The sequence below is a fragment of the Urocampus carinirostris genome, chromosome 7, assembly GCF_059441175.1.
Source record: "Urocampus carinirostris isolate Australia breed hairy pipefish chromosome 7, RoL_Ucar_1.0, whole genome shotgun sequence".
Lineage (NCBI taxonomy): Eukaryota > Metazoa > Chordata > Actinopteri > Syngnathiformes > Syngnathidae > Urocampus > Urocampus carinirostris.
Window position 1 is genome coordinate 9,953,688 of NC_142355.1, and position 22,882 is coordinate 9,976,569.

Sequence of the window (22,882 nt, forward strand, 5' to 3'; positions counted from 1 at the left end):
TTATTGAATGCAATGAAGATTTTTCACAGAGGAGGCTGAAGTTCGATGACAGGTCGCGCCGTTCCGAGTGTGGAGTGTTTCGGCTGGGGAATTTTGATAACGGGGACAAGGGCTGACGCCGGAGGAGCCTGTGATGCAGGAAAGGAGACATTGTTTGGCTGATAAGCTTTCTTGTTGTGAGTTTTTTTAGACGTGGCGGCGCCTTTCGGCGAAGAGGTGGTGAAGCTGGCACCTGACCCGCCCCATGGCGGGGGGCCTTCGTGACGCACCGGACAGACGAGGTGGGGGCCACGTGGGGAGTTCCATGGGGGGTGGACGGCGGCCCGACTTGTGGAAAGACGGTAGACGGAAGAGAGATGGGGAGATTAGATCGAGAATGAGAGGGACAATCGAAAAAGGAGGCTCGAGCGACAATATTTCGGCTAATTTGATGGAATTCACTTAGTCAAATACTTTAAGAAAATAAATCTGCCCCTGTGTGAAAATGCCGGCTATCTTTGTTCATTTTCCCATTAATAAAAGGGCATGCATTGTTCGGAGAATGAAGTTTGTGTTTGGTTAATGGAGTCAGATAACCAATTCGAACAATTTGATCAACTCTACATTTGTAATATAGTTTTTTTCCTAACAACACTTATCCTAATTTTACCACAAATGCCTAACCAAATATCTATGTCGGGTTGTTTGTATTGGGCTAATTATTTTTATGTTAAAACACGTTACAGAAATTTGAGATTGGTTTCAATAACTTCATTGTCTCGGATCTTAAGACAGGAAAAGCGTTCCATTCTTACGGATGTTTACAACTTCTTGAACCACTTTAAAAAAAACAGCATTTCACACAAAATTACCATAAAAATATATATAAATAAAATCAAAAGAACCGTGATTTGGTGGTTTTGTCTTAACAGACGGTACACGAAGTTTTTAAAGGGATTAAAAAAAGACCAATAGGGTCGTCATGGGGCGGCCCATTTGAAGTGCTGGGTAACATTTTCAGATTTGAGTGTTTTCCACTCGACAAGCAGTCGCTTCCCATTTTTTCCAGTATATTCCTTGGACCTAAATTTAACACGGATTTTTTTTTTCCATTATTTCTAAATGAAAACGTTTCCACTTCTACTGGCGTGCTTGCGGGGGTTGAATATGGCGAAATTATGGATTTGTAGTAATATGTATTAAAAACGCTATCGTCACGTTAAGCTTTCATCGTAGCTTTAATTAGGCTAACTCAAGCTCTTATCTTTAGTAAACCATGTCGAGGGGAAGAGGGATGAACCCTCCGAGATCCGTGGAAACACCTTTTTCCGCTACAAAAGGCTTGAAGGAATAGCTGTTGGCGAAAAGGGTTTAAAGGAACCATCGTTTGTTGGCAGCCAGGAATTGAAAACGTGAACAAAATGTCTCTACCTGTAAGTATGGCATCCTTACATTTCTCTACATGTACCTTCAGTCGACCGTATCATTATGTCGTATTTGTTAAATGTTCCTGTTGTGTTGTACAACGTTCCAGTGAAAAGAATGGACATATGTCTGACCACTACTACCACGGAGTAGTAAATACACTGCATTTTATGTATTATTTGAATGAATCGACAATGGCTGTTGAATTCTCCAACAACGCCTTAGGTTTGCAACACCCTGGGCATGAAGAGTAAGCGCGCCAGACGTTCTTGCAGCATTTTTTGTAGCATATCTTGTGTCGGATTTCCTGTATTTATCCAGTGTCTGTGCCATAACTGCTGGCTTTAGAATCTCTCACCCGATTTCACAAATGTAGTGTGATAATATATGCATTTGGTTCAAAATGAACTGTAGTAATCACTACAAAAAGCCCTGCAATCACAAGCATAAGTGTATTCACACTGACACATTTTAGGAATTTTCTCCAGGGCTTGGCAAACCAAAATGTTGTGTGAGATTTATTGGACCAAGAACAACCAAGTTTGGAGCTGGAAAAAATGAAAAGGTTTATATAAGCAAGGGGTGTCAAACATGCGGCCCACAGGCCGTATCAGACCCGCCCACAGATTAAGACCGGTGCAATGCTGAGAAATGCATCCCTGCCGAGATTTGCATCCCCTAGCTACTATAAGCACTTTTACCTCCTTTTATCCATCTTTTATATCGCTTTTCGGGAATGTAATGGTGAACATATAACCAAAACCACTTCGTCTTGCATTTGTTGGGGACAGGGTTGGGTAGGTTTACTTTCACTTGATTACTTTCAATTACTTTTGTATTACTCCAATACCAAATATGCTAATAAAAGACAAAAGAAACTAAATATGAATAAAATGACTACATTTTGTGCAGGCTTGGGGAGTAACGGAATACATGGAACGGCAAAAATGATGTTGACAAGCTGTTTGGATTTATTTTCATTTTGTTTCTGTCGCATTTTATGTTAGTTTTGTCGGAGATCAAAGAGACCAAAGCCAGAAAGGAAAGCTTACCACGTGTTGTGAGTCATCATTTTATTCATATTTAGTTTCTTTTGTCTTTTATTAGCATATTTGGTATCGGAGTAATCCAAAAGTAATTGAAAGTAATCAAGGTAAAGTAACCCTACCCAACCCTGGTTGGGAATGTAATACAACTTAAACCATTCCTTCTTTGTATTTGTTGTAAATGCAATCGAACGGCAATGCACACCGTATATAAATCACTTTTGAGAACTGTTATGCTCTACCATAAAGCTTATTATGCTGAAATAAGCTTTATGGTAGAGTGCATAACAGTTTAAATACGAGCGATTTGAGTAGAAAAAGGCAAAATAAACATGTTACCTGCTCAAAAGTGATTAATATACTGTGTGCATTACCGTTCGATTACATTCACAACAAAAACAAAGAAGGAATGGTTTAAGTTGTATTACATTCCCAACAAATGCAAGACGAGGTGGTTTCGATTATATGTTCGCCATCACATTCCCAAAAAGTGATATAAAAGTGAGATAAAACGAGGTAAAAGTGGTGATGGTAGCTAGGGGATGCAAATCTCGGCAAGGATACAGTTCTCGGCATAACACCGGCCCTCAAAACAAAGCGGCGAAATATAAGATTCAAATGCGTGCAGTTTTAAATATGTGCCATGGATATCGGCCAATCCACTCACAAAACAATCGGAGTTATCTTTCTTACTCTTTTATTCTTATCTTTCTCTACCTTTTTGACTGTTTTCTCCCTGTCTCTCTCTTTCTCTTCTCTCTTTTTCTCTGTTTCTCTTTGTCTTTCTCACTCTTTTTATCTCCCCCCATTTCTCTCACCCTGTTTCTCTTTTTGTCATTTTTACTCTCTGTCTCTCACTATTTATCTGGCTTTGCTTGGGCTATTTTGCAAAGAAGACCACAATCATTTTTCTGATAGTCGAGCCTTTTAGGTGACCCTGGCAACTCTTTCCGTCGCACCTTCTCCCACACAAGGTTCATACAGGTGCCTGAAGTGCTTGAATTTTAATATTGTGTTTTAAATGATTGTATCAGTGCCTAAAAATGCTTGAAATCGTTGCTATGTTTTAGGTAGAGATAGATAGATAGATACTTAATTCATCTGCGTAGGGAAATTCACAATTTACAACAAGTCTCGGTGGACTGCTTGGCATTAGGGGTTGGAATTGGGGGGTTTGGTCACCTAATGACTCCCAACACATTGGTTGGGTCGAGCGAGGGGGCTGGGAATCGCCTCCTCTTTATCAATCTCCCAGAAAGAGTCAGAAATGACTCTAGCCACCTCCCACTAGGCCCTAGTGACTAGGGGGATATGGCTCTGGTATATAATAATAACAAGCCTGCTCAAAAATGACACCGACACAGCTCCCTGGTGGCTTCGCTTTGCCATTGCATTTCTTCCTCACTTGTGATTAACCGCAGCTGATTTAGTTTCTATGGCATTGTCCCTTGAAGGGTATCGCCCCCTACTGGCGGAGCCTAAGAGGATGGGTGCATGCTACACCCAAACGTGTATTAGTGCAAGAATTACATATCAATCAGTGGCGGTTCTGCACTTAATTACTCCCTGGGCTTTACCCCTTTTAACCAACCACCCCCGAACCCCCACCCAGCTACCCTTCCCCACCCCAAAGTTGCCATAAACACAAATTTAACATGAATAAAAGGGATAGATATATTTGTCCACTGCAAAAATGCTTAAAATAAAAAAACACTAATACACTATATACATAAAAATGGCAAATATCAACAAATGCTTGAATAAGTACAAATTCACTTTATACATAGAATGGCTAATATTTATAAGAAATGCTTAAAAAAATGAATATAAAATATTGACATAGTAATGAATGAGTTTATAAAATATATTTGAAAAGTGCCCCCGAAATAGCTATATAAAATATCAAAAACACAGGCTTCAATATTCAAATGTAGACAAAATCAAACCTCCATGAGTATTACATGACAACATGCTCTTATTTGTCATCAGACTCAAGACTCTTAATTCACAGTAGAACAATTAGTTCCTTACTGTCTGCCTCAAACTTTTGACGGGTTAGGTTAGCTTTGTCATGAAACCTGATTATATGAACAGTCCATTGAATAATACAGGGCCCAACGCTAACTCAAATGATAGCGATAAATGATAACTGAATTTGTAACAGTTTTCTAGGACAGCTCAATCTAAAGGTGAAACGATATAACATGTTTGCTCGGTGAAAACAGAGTTAGTATTGTATAAGAAGGAACACAACAGCTAAAGGGCCAACGAACGTCTACGTCAAAAGCTGTATCAAAAATTTAGTTTTTAGGGGTCATAATAGACAATAAATTATGCTGGAAAACATACATCGGACACATACAAACTAAAGTTTGTAAAAGCATTTCAATCATTGATAAAGCCAAATTCATTTTAAACTATAATGCATTGTATTTATTATATTGTTCTCTAGTTCAGCCATACTTAACATATTGAGCAGAAGTCTGGGGCAATAATGACAAAAGTTCACTACAGCCCCTTTTTTATCCTCCAAAAACGTGCAATTATATCATACTAATATTTCATTTCTGCAGTCCAAATTATTAAAATTAGATGATTTAGTGAAATTTTTCACTGCACAACTGCTATTTAAGGTCATCAAAAACATAGTGCCAGAAAACATCCATAAATTATTCATTCGGAAAGAAGGAAATTATAACTTAAGGGGCTGTAGTGAATTCATGATCCCAAAGGTGAGAACCACCAGGAGAAGTATGTGTGTGTCTGTGTGTGGAGTCAAGCTATGGAACGGTTTGCAAGACGAGATCAATCAAATTTAAATACAAAAAAACATTCCTGGTGGAATACAGAGATGAAGAAAAGCGTCTAGAACTATGATTAACTTTGTGTTATTGTTGCTGTTGTTATACCATTACTGTTATTGTTAATAGTATTACAATTGTTGTTATATAATTGGTGTGTTTAATAGGGAAGATGAAGGGGTAGGGAATATAAGCATTTGCTTCTGACTACCCCTTTTCGAACATATTATGTCATATTTTGTTGTTGAGTTATTGTTTTTGTTCTGTTTTTATTCAAATGTTCGAATAAAGTTTTCATTCATTCATTCAACTTACAATAACCCTTCATTCATGACATGGATACCGGCTGTCCGTAATCAAATCAAGAAAACTAGTTGCATACGTTCATCCTTTGCTCGTTTCTCCTCATCTTCTTCTCATCTTTTTCTAAATTGGGCTCCAGATGGCTTGGGACGTTTTCCCTCCATCTCTGTTTATTTTCCACTCGTCTCGAATGTAAACAGATGCCCATCCTCCAACTGTCACTTACGACAAGCGGTCTAGGCTAAACCAATTCACCTGTGTGACCTCATCATCGATTTCACACGTTTTTTTCATTCAGAAAAATGTGCAGCAGTTGGCCTGTATTTATAAAGTTATGAATAATGTGTCTTATTTAAAAGATAGGAACCACCAACTAATCATTTCATGTATAGTAATTTAGTGAATCCTCCCCAACCCCTCGGGCCGTTCATTTTGAGAGACCCAGTCAGAGGTGAACTGTCCCACTTGTGTCCCTCCCCTACGCTTTTCCTGGTGTTATTATGAGTCCCTTTGCGGACTTTTGCAGCAATCAGGGGTGTCAAAACTGCAACAAAGGGGCACCCACTTGACAAGAGCCAAAGGTATTTGTGGATAGATAATACAAAACCGCTTTGCGGCGCGCATTAATTATTATTTTATTTATTTTTTTCACGGAAGTTCTCGTGCTGCTCAACATGTGTCATGCCACCTGTCTCGTGCCTAAAACCACAACTGATATCAATTTGTCACATTTATTATGGGCCATGCAAAAAAAAGGGTGTTGCCCAGAATTTAAAAATATTTTACTTGTTTACGCCATATTCTAGATTAAATCATAATCGCAGCCTCTATCAAGCTGCTTGTGTGGCGTGTGCAACTACCTGCATTCTCTTAAATTAGCTTTTCTTTTTTCACCTTTTTAGGTGTTTGGGTTGGTGTTTGGACTGTATTTGAAACAGTCCTTTTCTTACTTTCACCATTTTCATGCTACACTAACAGAAAACTGCGAGCACACGCACAAAATCACTCTCCACCCCCTCCTCCCTTTTTTTATAAAGTGTTGCGAGTCCAAAACGGCTCTAACAAAAGTAAGATAAAAGCCGATAGGTGGGGTAGAATAAATTATTGAGGGTTTTTTAACTCATTTGGGCAATGTTAACACATACTTAATAGAGAAAATATTCTACTTTCAACGCACCCCATCTTCTACGGTAGTGTTTCCTTTTGGTAAATTGCAATGGGAAGAATTTCCTGCACCTGAAAAGGTAAGCTACATATGAGCATCATTTCTCCCAAACACCCAATGTGGGGAGAGATTCGTCTAAAATTGACTCACGTATTGTATGGATCCAGAAATATGTTCGCGATTTACTCAACATCTAAAAATCATATGTCTTGATAAATAGTTACAATTTGCATATATGAATTACAGATCATGTATGTGTGTATCTGCAAAAATACATGATTCACACCAGATTTTTTTCTTTGAATGGTACTTGAGAAACTGAAAAATTGTCTTTTAACGTTTTTAAACAGTGCTTGAATTTCGCCATGAAAAAGCAGACACAAATGTCTGTCATGGGATAACAAATTGTTTTGAAAATATTCTCAAGATTTTAAGCCTGAAAGTGTAACCAGAGCGGTTACAAGGTCACAAGCTCAATGACATTTTGCTGTTATGGCATAAACATTTTTTATTTTGAGATTGGAAGGGATGGCAAATGTGTGTTTATCCATGTTTCATTACCTTATTTACAAAATAATTACCAATTCTATACTATTTATTTCTCATATGAAAACCTTAGGTTGTTTGAGTCAGAAACGGAGAGTAATCACCAGGGTTTAAAAATGTAATCCCATACAGTGAGAGTTACCTGTTGTAAAATGTAAACAGTAATGTAATCTGTGTACCATAATCTTGCAGTAATGTACTTTATGTAAACTAATAAAATACAATATACACATAATATAATACTTTGTTTAAGATAAATGAACAATGTAACCTTGAGAAATAATAAGACCAAGGTCAGTTGTGGCTTGTAGTGTGCTCAAATTTTAACCACATAGTACAGTTTATTAAGCAAAAATAAAACTTTGTCCTTCACATGGGAGACAAGATATGCTCCGTTTTAGTTCACATTAAGATCGTTTAGTGGATTCAGAAATGCAATTAACTTTAAAATACAAAAATATAAAAATCAATCAAATTTACTAAATGTCCCTGAACGCGTCATCTTTCTCTGCCTCTCTAGTGCAGGGCTCGGAAAAAAAAATTCAGGCATTTTACTTTATTTATTGACATATGATGATTTGATAGCATTTATGAAATAAGAATAATGCCAAAGCCTGTGTCCCATATCAAAAATATATACATCTTTAAATTTGTCTCCTTGCCGCAATTACTTAAATCATTCAGGCACATTGTGACCTTCATTATTTTTCATAAATAATGAGCAGCGTTTTTATGTTAAAATGTCACAAAATCCTACAAATGAGGATACTGACGTATTTGCCTAGGTGCAGATGGCGCTAGGCAGAAAAAAGTGCGCCGTCTGCTTAGCTCCGTCCACCCTTGCTGCTCACCGAATTAAATTGCTCTGTAGCTTGGCTGGTGTTTCTGGCCGTTTACAGTTTTTTAATCATAAAGTCTCCACAGTTAACTTACATTGTTTAATAAGCTTCAATATAAAGAATTTCTTAGCGACATACTGCCAAAACGGTGTGTTGGTGTGGCACCTTGACGGTAAACTATAATAGAGAGTATACTCTATAAATACTGGACCGAACCATTCATACTAATAGCGCTATCTCAGCTATGCTTGCACTAGCCTCGACTGCATATTTGGAACACTGTAGACAAGATTTGCCCGAGTATAGTTTTATCTCCGAGCCATATGTACTCATCGAAAGTGCCACATGTGGCGTGCAAGCCAAAGGTTCCCAACCCCTGCTCTAGTGTCAATGATCTAAATTATGATAGACACAATTTGTCCATTCGTCTATCGGTGTATTGTGTATACATAAATATACTTTAAAATAAAATGTCACCCCGCGACCCTAATGAGGATAAGCGGTACGGCTAATGAGATGAAATGAGATAAAATGTCATTCTTATTTTAACCACATATTCCTGTAATTTGATTACATATTTTTTCTGTAACTCTGTACAATTACAATTTTTTGGGCGCACCCCCAAAAAATAGTTTTTGGTCCTATATTTTCCATACATAATGCGCACCGGATTATAAGGCGCTACAATGGTAACGTTGACAAAACAGTCAGGTAGTTCAGTCAAACTTATTACCCCCTTAACATTCCGAAAGCTTGCAAAGAAGCAAATACGTGTCGTAGACACGTGCGGATGCGGTGTCCGTACGATGTCACTCAAATGCATCGTTCCAAATATCATTCGGAAGGTTAAAGTCTTGGGATTCAAGAAATGCCTACCATTCCTTAGTTTCTATTTTCTTTTTCGCTCGCAACTTTACTGTGAATATGACAATAAACACTTGGAATTGAGTTTAATTTAAAAATAGAAACACATCGAGATCAGTCTGAAACAAGATACTGGGAAAATATATAGCCGGAGTAGCTCACCGAAGTCGTTGTGTTCAATAATAATGTGCAACCATGGTCCTCTTATATCCGTGAGTGTTGTAAATCCAGGAGAGTAAAAGATTTACAAATACAGTACAGAATTGTAAAATACTGTTATCTCTATGGCGTAGTTCTACTCAACATGCTATCCACAGTCATCTTTTTCGGCCAATTGCAGGCTTTGTTTTGTCCCTTTAGCCTATGCAACCCTGTAAATGATAAAAAGGATCCGCCCCTTTACCTCCGAATAACTTTAGCCAATAGTGATCGATTCAACTGATGATTGACACATCTTTTTCGGCCAATTGCAGGCTTTGTTTTGCCCCTTTAGCCTATGCGAGCCTGTAAATGATAAAAAGGATCCGCCCCCTTTACCTCCGAATAACTTATAGTGATCGATTCAAATGATGATTGACACATTGGTTAGCCAATGAAACGCCGGTATATAAATCCCAGCATACACCGCGGACGACTTCGTGTTCGGGGGAAAATCTAGTCGGCGGCTGCTTGCCTTAGTTGCAAGACTTAGCGACTTAATATTGATCCATATATAAGGCACACTGTATTATAAGGCGCATGGTCAGCTTTTGAAAAAAATAAAGGCTTTTAGGTGCGGCTTTTAGGTGCGCCTTATAGTGCGGAAAATACGGTACATGTATTCCGTTACTCACTTAGCCTAGTTATGACACCCACAAAGTATTGAGTTAGAAAGGAACCGGGTCTCTGGAATTTATTTGTTTTTAGTGACTCAGTTTACAGCCATTGGTCAGATCGAATAGGGAACATTTCAGGACCCGACCGTAAGTGACGTGTTGGGTTACACTCCTCCCACTCTTCCTCAGGCGAGAGGGAGGGCACCAAAAGGGGCAAGACACAACAAACAACACTCTCATTCTTGTCGTGTGAGATCACAGAGCAGCAGAATGTGTCGAGATCTGCTGGATAATTGAGGGCAAGATTGTACAAGAAAGGAGAAGAAACCTACTGAAGAAAGGAGGGAGGACTTTGAATCTCTTGTGGATGTTTGGAGAGGGAAAGACAGATTTGTACATGGGTTGGAATTAATATTTTACAAGGGCTCTCAGACGTGCAACAAGGGAAAAAATGAACTTTCTGGTGAGTATGGGTTTGTAGTGTTCGGTAATGTATTCCTCATTCGGCATGTATTCAAGTGGATGTGCATGTCTATCGTTGTGCAGCCTTTGACAGTGATTTGGCAGGATTTGCTAAATCATATCTGAGCACAGACCTTGAAATAATTCTCTCTGATGATTCAATCAAATCATTTATTGACTCTACTCTTATACAGGGTTGATACTGGAGCTTAAAATGCTTGAATCTTAACTTTGTGTTTTCAAAGTTTGAAAGGTGTTTGAATATTGGGTGAAGTGCTTGAATATGTTGCTATGTTTATCTGCAGTCTAAATTGATAGACTAGGCATTAAATGAAGAAAATGAAAACAAGTCTGGTTAACGGCAGCTGGCATTTGTTTGTACGGCATCCTACAGGTCATGCCCAAGAGGACAGGTGCTTGCTACACCTAATCAGGGCACTATGAAACGTGTATTAGTGGAAGGATTACGTAACAAATATGGACATTTATTATGGGCCATGCTAAAAGTTAAGGTAGCGTTTTCCAGTGGTAAGTTTGAATGGGAAGAACTTCCTGCAACTGAAAATGTAAGCTACGTATAACCGTCTTTTTTACCCTACACCTCAATGGGGAGAGATTTGTCTAAAAAATATTTCCAAACATGTTATTCAGATCAACAAAAATATTTGCCCTTACTGAATATGTAAAAATCTTATGTCTTGATAAATGCAAACGCAAGATTAAAAATCGCATATGCATCGCAGACACATTTATAGATCTGCAAACTACATTATTCGCACCAATTTTTTTTTATTTTAAAAGGTACTCGAGAAATTGGAAATTTGGTTGTGAAAATTCTTAAAGTGCTTGAATTTGGCCTTGAAAAATGTGTACGAACCCTTCTTATGAATAATATGGTATACGCTTTCAACCAAATGCAATTAGGTGCCATGTACATCTAAATTCAATCACTATACCACTTTTGTGAGGCAGATGTAAACCTTTTTGTGCAAGTAAGAAATAAAAACAGAGGTTTCTATTTTTTCTACCAGCTAAAGAAGTAGTATAATTGTTACTCAAAATGGACAGCAAGCTTACTAGGAAAATCATTGTCACAATGTGTAGTCCGCCATTGTACTCATTTGACATTTCAAGTGGACAAAATCCATCCAAGTTAAATGTGCATATTTGAATCCCTACATCTTTCCTCGGCGATTGCAAGGACAAATGGTAAATTGTTCAAGATGTGTATGTACCATTGTGTGATCTTTCTTTTGGAAATTGGATGGCTCATGATTGTTCTATTACGTAGCACAGATGCCACTAAAAGCTGGTTCTTCTTTATGAATAGGTGTAATAATACAAAGTTCTCATGTTTGTTTGATTTAAACATGTTTTGTGGCGCATTATTTTATTTTATTTACACGATACTCGGAAAACATATTTTTAGGAAAATCAATATTAAAATGTCCCCCTCTGTGTCAAAAAGAACGTCACACCTAGCCTTGCAAGCCTCAACACTTTCTTAGAAGAAATATATTTATTAGCTATCTAAAGTTGACGGAAAATAAAGGAATGTGTCGGTGTACTGTACAGTCTGTAAATCTTTTAAGCAGTAATTGAATTCAACCGAAAATTGTAAAAACAACAACTTATACATTTTTCTGTTTTTTCTTTCATGTCAACTGAAGAATATGCTGGCAAAAGCATTGTATGACAATGCTGCAGAATCTCCAGATGAGCTGTCATTCCGGAAGGGGGACATCTTGACGGTCTTGGAACGTGACACACAAGGACTGGATGGGTGGTGGCTCTGTTCCCTTCACGGTCGCCAAGGAATTGTTCCTGGCAACCGTCTTAAGGTTCTTGTTGGCATGTGTGACAAACGGCAAGACCATGGAAGCCCTTCCACTACAGAACCAGAGTCTTCCTGTCCTACTCCTCAGAAGCACGGACAACTTAACCCACAGAGTGGCTCTCCTCAAATTCCACCTTCTTCTCAGTACACACCCTTGCCTTCTGTTTACTCAATACCCAATCCAGCGCAGCCCAAATCGGATTCCATCTATATGATTCCACCTTTACATGGCCCCAAGCCAAGCTCGCATATTCTCTACTCTGTTCCCTCTACCCCAAGTGGACTACCTCGTAAGGTTAAGCCAGAACCAACCGTTATACCGCCAGTGCTTGCACCAGGTCAGTCTGAACGATCTGTGGAGGATGTCTACCAGGTGCCACCTTCTTTCGGTCTGGGGCTAAGCCAGAGGATTCCCCAAGCAGCCTCTTCAGTTTTGCCAATTACTGGGAAGGATGTGTACCATGTGCCCTCCTCTCAGGAAAAGAGCACCTGGGAGGACAGCAAGACACCTGGTAAGGTAAGCAAGGGAATATATCTTTTCTTGCAAAATATGGAGACCAATCAAGCTGAGTAAAGGAGGCTATGTAATAGAGTACAGCAGAGACCTAAAAAAGGCAGAATAATGAAAACATTTAATATTGTACAGTTTATATAAGCTGATTTTATAAGCTGTCCTTTGCAAGCATGTATCTATTGAACACATCTCTCTGATCGCATTCGTGCTATGTTTTGAGATCAAGTTAATGAAGAGTAAATATAACTCCTCTCTTTTCATGTAAAAACCCTATGTACAAATTGACAAATAGTAACATACATGGCCACATTTGTATTAGTTTGAGTGAAGAGTTGTAGAACTAAAAAGACAAAATGAATGAAAAAATGATCCCAACCAATTCTAATTTACGGTATTTTCCAGACTATAAGATTCACCTAAAAAGACTAATTTGGCCAGAAATTTGAAGGTGCACCTTATTTACTCGGTGGGCTTTATATACCACAGAATGAGGCAGATAAGAAAGGACATGCATATAGTAATTATATGTATTCGGTAAAATACATGGTTTTATACGTAATATTAAGCAATGATTGTGCAACGATTGATCAAATCCATAAACCACACCAACCTAAGCTGCAACGGGAATAAAACCCCAAAAATGGCAGTGAGCATTCTTATATTAACAAGTAATACCACCAGTGGTACAAATGACTTGCGGCAAAGCAATAGTCATAATCTTATTATCACAATGTTTTGCTGAGTGCATTCTGATAAACAGACCCTCCACTTCCTCACCAACGAATATTAGAGATCGGAGAAAACCATGTTTTTCAGCAAAATGCGATACAAGCTCCTTTACGTACGGATGCATATCAAACCGAGAGGTTATTGACTTAAAGGTGAAGACGTGGAGAGACTTTAACATATCAGAATGCAAAGTGGAAATCAGTGATGTGTCACCACGAGTAAAAAAATAGTGTGATAATGGGTTAAGCTTTATTGCAATTTCATATGTCATCTGTACCACTGGTGGTGTAGCAGCAATGTGATAGTGGTCTTGCCACCAGTAATTGGATTTGATTGAAATTGCATACAATACGATTTTGGTGAACCGCACCTATATAGCCATTGCATTGATTCACTAATATGTACCCGAACGCATGGTGCGCTCAATGTATGAAAAATCTATGAAAAAAGACATTTTTTGGGGGGGTGTGCCTTTGTAGTGCGGAAAATACCGTACTTGTGTGTTGAGTTGCTGCGACAACTCAAGGCCTAAATGCTCAGAGTATGTTTGATTGCTTCAGGCCAGAGCTGAAATTTAATTAAGAACTGCGTGTCAGGCATTTTTTGCTAACACTTTATCGCTGAGCGCATGCAATTGAATATATTCAAGTGTTCAAGGCATTACATAATATCAGTCTAAAGAAATATATGATTGCAGCGAATTTTGATGCATTCGAACCTGTGAACATTCCTCTATCTTATTTATTTTTAGGGCATTTCTGCTACGCAAGCAAGCTCAGTGTATGTCTATGACACAGTGAAACCCGACCATGATAAGTATGATCTTCCACCAAGGCATCCATTTCAAGCTCAACAGGATGTATATGATGTGCCTCCTATCCGTGACAAGTACAACGCACAGGTCAGTTTATGGTTAGATTATGTGTAACTTAAACTGAAGTACAGTTTGAGGCTGCCGGATGTGAACCCTTAATTTTCTTTTTGCTCTCTATGAAGGTTTATTACACTCCTAAATTATTGCAGCTATACCCTATTCCTTTCTTCTTTGACTCATTCATCCTATCATCACCATTTATTTACTCATAACTACTACATGTCCTTCTTGATTCTCGACTTCTTAATCTATTGTCTTCTCCATTCCTGACTTCTTACACCACTGGCCACATCCGGCTCCCAGGAAGTTTTCCTTCATCCCTTAAGAATATATTGATTCAATATTTTATCATACACCCAGAAACGTTGAGTATTTGTTTTTTTATTCAGTTCAGTGACTAAAAATTGCATTCTTCTTTGTGATTTTCGTCCACTTTTGCCAAATGAGGCTACTAATGGTGCCTGAATAATACCATCCAATGTTCAACAACCCAAGTGGTGGAGGGATGCCTGAACGTGAACTGGGTGTGGATTTGTATATATATGGAAAATTTACTTTTGTGCCTGTTGAAAATGCAAGATTACTTACAGAGCCAAAAGAAAATATTCCATTATTTATTTTTGAATATTGGAATATATTTGTTAGCTTTTCAGTAGGTTTAATTAAGTTGACTAGACTATATGCATCATTTTAAAAGGGTCAATATTCCATCTGTCCGGCCCTCAGCTTTTAGTTTGATTCTTTATTTTGCCCGTCTTTTAGTTTGACGTTGACACCCCTGCCTTACCCCATTCTCCCTGGATCTCTTACTCCATTCTTTTCTGGTTTCTGCTGCCTTATTTTTCAAATATTTTATTTTTTTTGTTATGATCCAAACCATTTTCTGTACTATTGTCCAGTTGACTTTGATATCGTGTTTTTTTTTCCCTAGATCTATGATATTCCACCCACAGTCAGTAAAGACGTATCTGCCAGTCACCTGATCAAAGAAGAGACCTACGACGTGCCGTCTCATTTGACCCAAAAGAAAGGCCAAACCTTCGCCGGTCCTGGCCAATCCATGTTCAGTAGCGCAAACGAAGACCACAAAGCAAATATGATGCCTGAAGATGTGTACGATGTGCCACCCCCTGCATTGACCCAAAAACTTGGAGGAAGAGATAAAGTTAGCCAACCGGCCCAGGAAATCTACAACTTTCCATCACGTGTGCATCACACAGGTCAGCCTAGTTTGGATGTTTATGACATCCCAAGAGAGCACGAGGCGCGGGCAGAGAAGGAATTCGCAAATATCTACGATGTCCCACCGCAGGTACGAATAGTTGCATTACATTGTTTAATGTATCTGTATTCAGCCAGTATAAACCATAAACATGATATATACAAGAAATCATTTGACACGCGAACTCTCAATAATGATAATATAATAGATGTAAAAGAATAGAGTAATAAAGATATTCTAGTGTATAATACAAGGAAATTATATAGAATAGTTTAAAAAGAAAGAATATGTAAATAACAAGACTGCCGCTACAGCTGCGACACATGAAAAAGCATCAATAATAACCTCACAAAATTGCACTGTTATTTAGGAATATAGCCACATTTTGCTCACCCAAAAATCATTTTTAGTTGTGCACAAAATCCTTCCTTCTCTATTTCCTCAATAAGAATTTTGTTATACAGCTTATCCGTGAGCTTCAGTTCCATCAAGCAGTTCTATTCTATTGCCATTGAAGCTAATGCAGAATGTCGCGCCTTTCCTGTCATACTTCAGAAATGAATTTTTATTCGATTTAGAGCGTAAAATGTCTGTTCGACAGAAGCAGTGGTCATTGGGATATTTTTCCCAATTTTTCCTTTTGTGTTACTTTCTTTACCGCCCCCTTGCAAATAATAGTTTGTGAAACTGCTGATGTTCCACTTGACCAGCATGAAGGCCCTTCTTCTGCCAACTCGAAATCTGGCTAAAGAAATGGCTTTATCGACACAGTATTTTATGCCACACGACCTGCAGAACTGTAGATTTCTGACCTTGGCAACGAGTAATGTGATTGGTTAAATGCTGAAATATAAAACCTTAATTTAGATGAAGTGCAACCAGGGGATGAAAGGAAGCTGGCAATTTGAAATAATTTAATAAGTATTCATGGACACAATATAATTAACTCATTCAAAGTGTTCTCAGAAGCATTGTCTGTGAGTGCTAAACTAAAAAGTGAGTTTTTGTTTTATTTTGAAAAACTATTAATAGTCATGTCAAGTCATGTTTTTTTGTGTAGCCCTTTATTACAAGGCAGAGACCACAGATTATTGCAAGTTTTCGGTCCATCATCAGAAGGTATCAGGCCCCTGGGAATTATATCAGAGAGATAAATCACCTTTAAATGGCAGAAGTGGCTAGCGTTGCTTCTTTTTTCTGGCGAATGAGAGTTTACTATGTAGCAAGTAGGTGTACTGAAGCAGTGTGGTGAGAATAGTGAAAAATATGGATAAGTAGTAATAGGCAGTTATAACGAATCGGTGAAGTGCTTTGTTTGACTTCTGAAACGCACTCGACGCAAGCTATCATGAGCGGTATACATCGTCAATGCAAATGTTTGAGATAATGCTGTTCGTAACCTGTGGTCGTATTCAACTGCTAGATTGCTTTGCCAATTGTATTTGTTCCTTTTTTATTTATTCCTTTCAAAAAGAGATGACAAAGTCCCATTGTCATCTTCTGGTCAGAAGGGGATAAAACATGATTCAGATTTTTTTAGGCAAGCAGATAAGGCTTTGTAAGCCCTAATTGGCCCATGATGGTAAGACACTGAAACCTGGCCATGCGTTTCTTCCAGGTGGTCCGCGATGCCCAGTTTCACCGCGAGGATCTCCAGCAGCCGTTTAAGCGACTCTCAGCCTCAAGCACGGGGAGCACGCTGAGCAACAACTCTGATGCACCCCCCGACGCGGATAATGAGCCTTCCTCAGCAACCCCCGCCCCAGGCATTTTTATGGGAAAGCCCCTCCTCTTAGAACTGGACCCGGCCATGGAGCGCCTTTCTCGCCTTCAGCAAGCTGTCGAGTTAAGTGTCTCCATAATGATGTCTTTCATCACAAGCAACTGGCGGAGCCCAGATAACCTGGACGGGAATCTTCCAGCCATTCACCAGGCTGCCGACCGGGTGTGTTTCGCCCTCCGGGATTTCCTGGAATTTTCCCGGGGCGCCGTAACAAACGCCGGGCAGGCCAGCGACCGCTCCCTCCAGGCCAAACTGGGCCGTCAGGTGGGAAAACTGGAGGAGGTCTTTCAGAGTTTAATGTCAGAGACTCAGAGTTTAGATGCCATCTCTTGGTCGCATACAGAACTGGCCAAAGCGCAAGCAGGCGGAGATGTCTTAGATCAACTGGTCATGACCGTGCGCGGAATCCCAGATGACACCAAACAGCTGGCTTCCTTTCTGCACGGCAACGCCTCTTTGCTCTTCAAGCGCAGCCACCAGCAACAGTTACCGCTTCCTCCAATCCCGGGAGTGACGGGTTCGCATTCGACGGGACCCGAAAGGATAAACATTCAGACCCGACCTTTGCCCTCACCCCCAAAGTTTGCCGCGGCGGAGGAAGAGGAAAGTGTCGAGAGTCTTTACGAGACCACCGAGGAAGGATGGATGGAGGACTATGACTATGTGCATCTGCAGGTAAAGACATTGTCGGATTGTATACAGGTGGAAATGTAGATGGCGGTGCATAGATTCACATCATTTTAATCAAAATCTAGCATAAGTGTCATACTCACGGCTCGCTTACAATTATATCCGGCCTGTGAAATCATCCATCCATCCATTATCTGCACCGCTTATCCTCAGTGGGGTCGCGGGGGTGCTGGAGCCCATCCCAGCTGTCTTCGGGCAGTGGGCAGGGGACACCTGAACTAGTTGCCAGCCAGTCGCAGGGCACACAGGGAGACTGACAACTCACTCGCTCATTCACATCTAGGACAATTTGGATTGGCCGATTAACCTGACATGCATGTTATTGGAAGCATGGGGAAAACATGCAAACTCCACACAGGAGGTTCGATCTCATGACCTCAGGACTGTGTCGCACACGCGCTTACCACTACGCCGCCGTGAAATAATTTTGCACACATCTACTTTAATGACCCGGCTCTACGAAAGGCTGATAACTCTCAAACTACAGATCACACTATGCAGTGCTTTTGCTGCCCCACAAGACTTCTGGAAAATGTTCCCGCATCAAGCGAGTTAGCAGTAGCCTGACAAGCGCGGCCATTTTTAGAACTATTTACTGACAAACCACATGTCGGCCAGTAGAAAAACAAGACCGACGAGTGCATTAATAGCGAGTCTTTAGTGTTGGGAAGCGGAGACGTAACACCCAGCGACAAGCATCTATGTATAACAATGTAACGGAAGGCTAAACGGAAAAAAGCAGGGTGACGTTTCTGTTGCTGTGGATCACGTGGATCCTAAACCCTCACAACGGCCAGGCAAAAAGTTGACCAGGGAGAGACTGAATATACAACTGACGTTGCTGGTAAACACGGGAGTCTTCTCTGTGGAGCTAATGTGGCCGTAATTAAGGTTTTTCATGTAAAACGGCACTATGAGACAAAACATCAGAGTAAGCTGAAAAACCTGAATGCAGAGCAGAAGGAACAGGAAGTTGAAGAGTTAAAGAAGAATATGAGGATGTTTTTCACCAAAGCAAATTCCCAAAGTGAAAAGCACAAATTTATTCATATTTCTGTTGTTTTCACATTTTGAATTTGCAGTTTTGACAGGAGATATTTTTATGGAAAGCAACATTATTAAAGTTATTTCATGCTTAAGTTTGTTTATTCTGGAATAATATCTCCGACAGTTTTAAATTAAGAATTATGTTAAAGATAAAGTTTTAGTGTATCCAATAAATATTTATCCTGTTGTGGCCCTATGTGCAATTAAGTTTGACACCCCTGACATACAGTGATCATAAATTTACACCATTAATTGAAGTTGTTCACATTATTCAAAATACATTCCGAATGTGATAGGTTTAAATTTAAGTAGACACTCAAAATATGGATAGAAGATATCAATGGATTTTAAACTTGCAAAGAGAACAGGGTAGAGCCCAATCTTTAGATAAGAAATTCCAACTAGTTCTAAAAGTCCTTTATTTTTTATAAATCACCCAAGTTACAAAAAGTGCCTCCACTGTAAAGGGTGCGGTTATCAATGAACAGCAACATGATTGGCTGCAGGTGACAACGGTGTAAATGGTGCAGAATAGTCAAAACCCAGGGCTTGTTTCTGATCCCCGCCCTTGCGGTTGCCTAGCACCTAAATAAAGCATTAAATTCACCTGTTTGACCAAAAATATGAGAAAATGGGCCTTGTTTTCCAGGGTAAAGAAGAGTTTGAGAAAAGCCAAAGACAACTGATGGAGAAAAGCAACATCATCAAGAACAAGTCCAAATTAGAGCAGCATCAGGTAAGTCATGTTGCACAAATGCTCAAGGATTTTTATACAAAGCAGTAAAACAGATCGTGGAACAGGATAGCCATTGGCAGCTTCTCAAAAGTTCAACTAAAAGGATATCCTGTCAAATTCCAGAGTGGTTTTGGTCTTTAAAGGGGCAGTGTGTTATTTTACCACCATTTTTATTTTGTTTTTTAGCCCAGCCTTTTTGAAGTTTTTGGGTACCCGAAGCAGCAAGAGGCAAGAAGATTATGTCAGCTCCATTTAGCTGAGGCTCATATTATGTAGAATAAAGGCTCGTTTCTCGACCCACGAGTATTTTTAATGCTCCATTTTATGATAGCTCCTGTATTTTTCCTTATTATTCAAATACCACTGGGAGGCACTAAATGGCACACACTGTCTTTATTGACCAAGTATCATACCTTCCGCCTGGAACTTTTTAAGATCAAGATCAAGATTTATTTAGCTCAATCTGCCCCACTCAAACTTGTTTTTTTTCATCCAAGTCTCCACTCTTCTCCTCTATCAACATTTTTGAAGGGTTTTTCACTCCGGGATTTTCTAGACATGATCTAATGCACCTTCCCCCCCCCCCCCCCCCCCCCCACAAATTGATTGGTAAAAAATTGGCTAAAAGCCAACACTTTCTCTGCTTTGCTCCGACTTTGTATGTGTCCTTTCTTGCCTGTGATTTGACGGTTGCCACACAAGGATGCCTGAGATACAAATGCCTGATAGTCCATTGTGGGAAGTTGCTGCCACCTTGTGGGTATTTTGGAGAACTACTTTGATTGAATTTTATTGAATTAGAGGCTTATATCCCTTTTCCTCCCCTAGTCGTATTTTTAGTCTCAGTACCAAAGTTGAATGTTAATTTCATTCTGTGTTTTTTCTATATTACATTGACCATAAATTCAAATTGAATTTGTAACGGTCGAAACAAACAATTAAATTAACATCCGTCTCTGGTGCTGTGACTAAAGAGAGTGTGATAATGAGATGAAACTCCATGGCTCAATATCATCTACGTCATTGGAATACAAAAAGTTTCATATTTCAGATTATGATCAAATTTTACAAGGCACCCGGCAAGGCTTCAAGCTAATGTCTTACCTGTTTTTCGGCTAAGATGCCCATGCTTCACTGCAGGCATTTAACTGCAAATAAATTCAGGCGGGGGTAAAAACTAATTTCTGTGTGTTCCATCTCAGATTACTCAATGTTATTTGCATTTTTAGCAATTATTTGCGTTTGGGACAAAACATCACAGGGTTACCTTTAAAAAGAGACCAGAACCGTGCATATTCTCCAAATGTTTCAAGAGCAGCGTTCAATTTACTCTGGGTACATCTTGGATTGAGGGCAGCACTGCGGCGCAGTGGTTAGCGCATGTGCGGTTGGGTTCATGTCTTGGGAACCTCCTGCGTGGGTTCAAATCCAGCTCCAGACTTCCTGTGCGGAGGTTGTATGTTCTCCCCGTGCTTGCGTGGGTTTCCTCCAGGCACTCCGGTTTCCTCCCATATTCCAAAAACATGCATTTCATTGGCCGGTCCAAATTGTCCCTAGGTGTGAATGAGCGAGTAAGTTGTCTGTCCCCGTGTGCCCTGCGATTGGCTGGCAACCAGTTCAGGGTGTCCCACTGCCCGATGATTGCTGGGATGGGCTCCAGCACCCCCGCGACCCTACTGAGGATAAGCGGTGTAGCTAATGAGATGAGACGTCTTGGATTGAGATTTAGGAAAATTTTATAGGATTCTTAATGGGTTAACAGGCATGCGATCATGAAAGTTGTGAAGAGGGCAGAATTCATGGCGTCACCCACCCTTTTTATTTTGACAGATCAAACAGTTTGAACTACTGGAACAGGAAGTGAGCCGACCGATCAAAAACGACATGAGCGGTTGGACCCCGTCGCCATTGCACGCTCACGGCCCGGCGTCGGCCCAAAGCAGCTCCAAGCTGTGCCAGGCCGACCACCAACTCGTCCTCTTCTACCTGGAACAGGCCGAGCAGAACTTCAGCACCGTCGAGGAAGCCACCCGGGCCTTTTTTGCGTCCGTGGACTCCAACCAGCTGCCCAAAGTCTTCGTGGCTCACAGCAAACTGGTCATCCTGAGCGCCCACAAGTTGGTCTTCATCGGCGACACGTTGTCCCGGCAGGCCAAGTCGCCCGACATTCGGGCCAAGGTCGCCCGCAGCGGCAACGTTCTTTGCGAAAAACTCAAAGACATTGTGGTTTGCACAAAGGCGGCGGCGTTGCAGTACCCGTCACCTGCGGCGGTCGGACAAATGAGCCAGAAAGTGCGCGAGCTGGCCGGATGCACGCAGCAATTCCAGAAGGTTCTTGAGCAGCTGTTGACGCTATAGACGAGAGGTCCCTGATGCCTTTTCCTGTGAGGGCGTCAATGTTATGGCAGATACATTCCAAAAATAAGCAGAGAAGGCATCGATGGATTTTACTCGCGAGGAACACAGGGGCGGAAGCCTTGAGATGAGGGATTCGAACCCCCGCACTATCGCCCCTCCCGAACACCCTATTTTTATTACAACTTCAAGGATACCAAAAGCAGATCAGCTCCAAAGGGTGTGGAGGTCAAAGCACGGCAACATGATTGGAGATTAAGCAAAAGAGCGAACCATAGATTAAACAATGTACAGTCTTTCCAAATGTAGTAAAAACAGAACCTAGCAGTGGTATAGAAGCAAAGAAACACACTATATATGACTTCATTAACAGATGGCCAAATAACTTCTCCAGTTTTTAATGGAAAAAGGAATTCCTCAATGTATTTCAGAAAGCCACAATCGAATAACTCTTATGGATTATTTACAGAACAAAGGTCCGACAAGAAATGACACGATTGATGAAATAAGACAACCAAATAACACTCTGTGGGTTCTTCACAGAAATAACGTTTTGTTGTCAGAGCACTGGACCACCTGTGGTATAGATGACTCGCGAATAGGCAGTAGGTTTGATATCGTCTTCAGGCTATTTTTAGTCTCTGTACTAAAGATGAATGTTGATTTTATTTTGCGTTTTCATAGATTACATTGACCATAAATTCAAATAGAATTTGTAACGGGCGAAACAGACAACAAAATTAACATCCGTCTCTGGTACTGTGACTAAAAGAGAGTGTGATAATGAGATGAAACTCACTGCCTCAATATTATCTACGCCACTGGTAGTCTAGTGGTAAGTGATCAGCGC

General features: G+C 40.1%; 1 protein-coding gene across 2 annotated transcripts; it reads left to right on the forward strand.

The window, feature by feature from the left end:
- The first annotated feature begins 1,012 nt into the window (after nucleotides 1–1,012).
- bcar1 (BCAR1 scaffold protein, Cas family member) lies at nucleotides 1,013–22,840 on the forward strand. Of its 2 annotated transcripts, none has more exons than XM_088339683.1 (7): nucleotides 1,013–1,412; nucleotides 11,916–12,599; nucleotides 14,077–14,226; nucleotides 15,131–15,511; nucleotides 17,040–17,879; nucleotides 19,591–19,677; nucleotides 21,508–22,840. In XM_088339683.1, exons 1-7 carry the CDS (start codon nucleotides 1,401–1,403, stop codon nucleotides 22,033–22,035), a joined length of 2,682 nt encoding a protein of 893 aa, XP_088195809.1. In that variant the 5' UTR covers nucleotides 1,013–1,400; the 3' UTR covers nucleotides 22,036–22,840. The 2 variants fall into 2 exon arrangements, with proteins under 2 accessions (XP_088195809.1, XP_088195810.1); XM_088339684.1 differs by lacking the exon at nucleotides 1,013–1,412 and adding an exon at nucleotides 10,018–10,246.
- The last annotated feature ends 42 nt before the right edge of the window (nucleotides 22,841–22,882 follow it).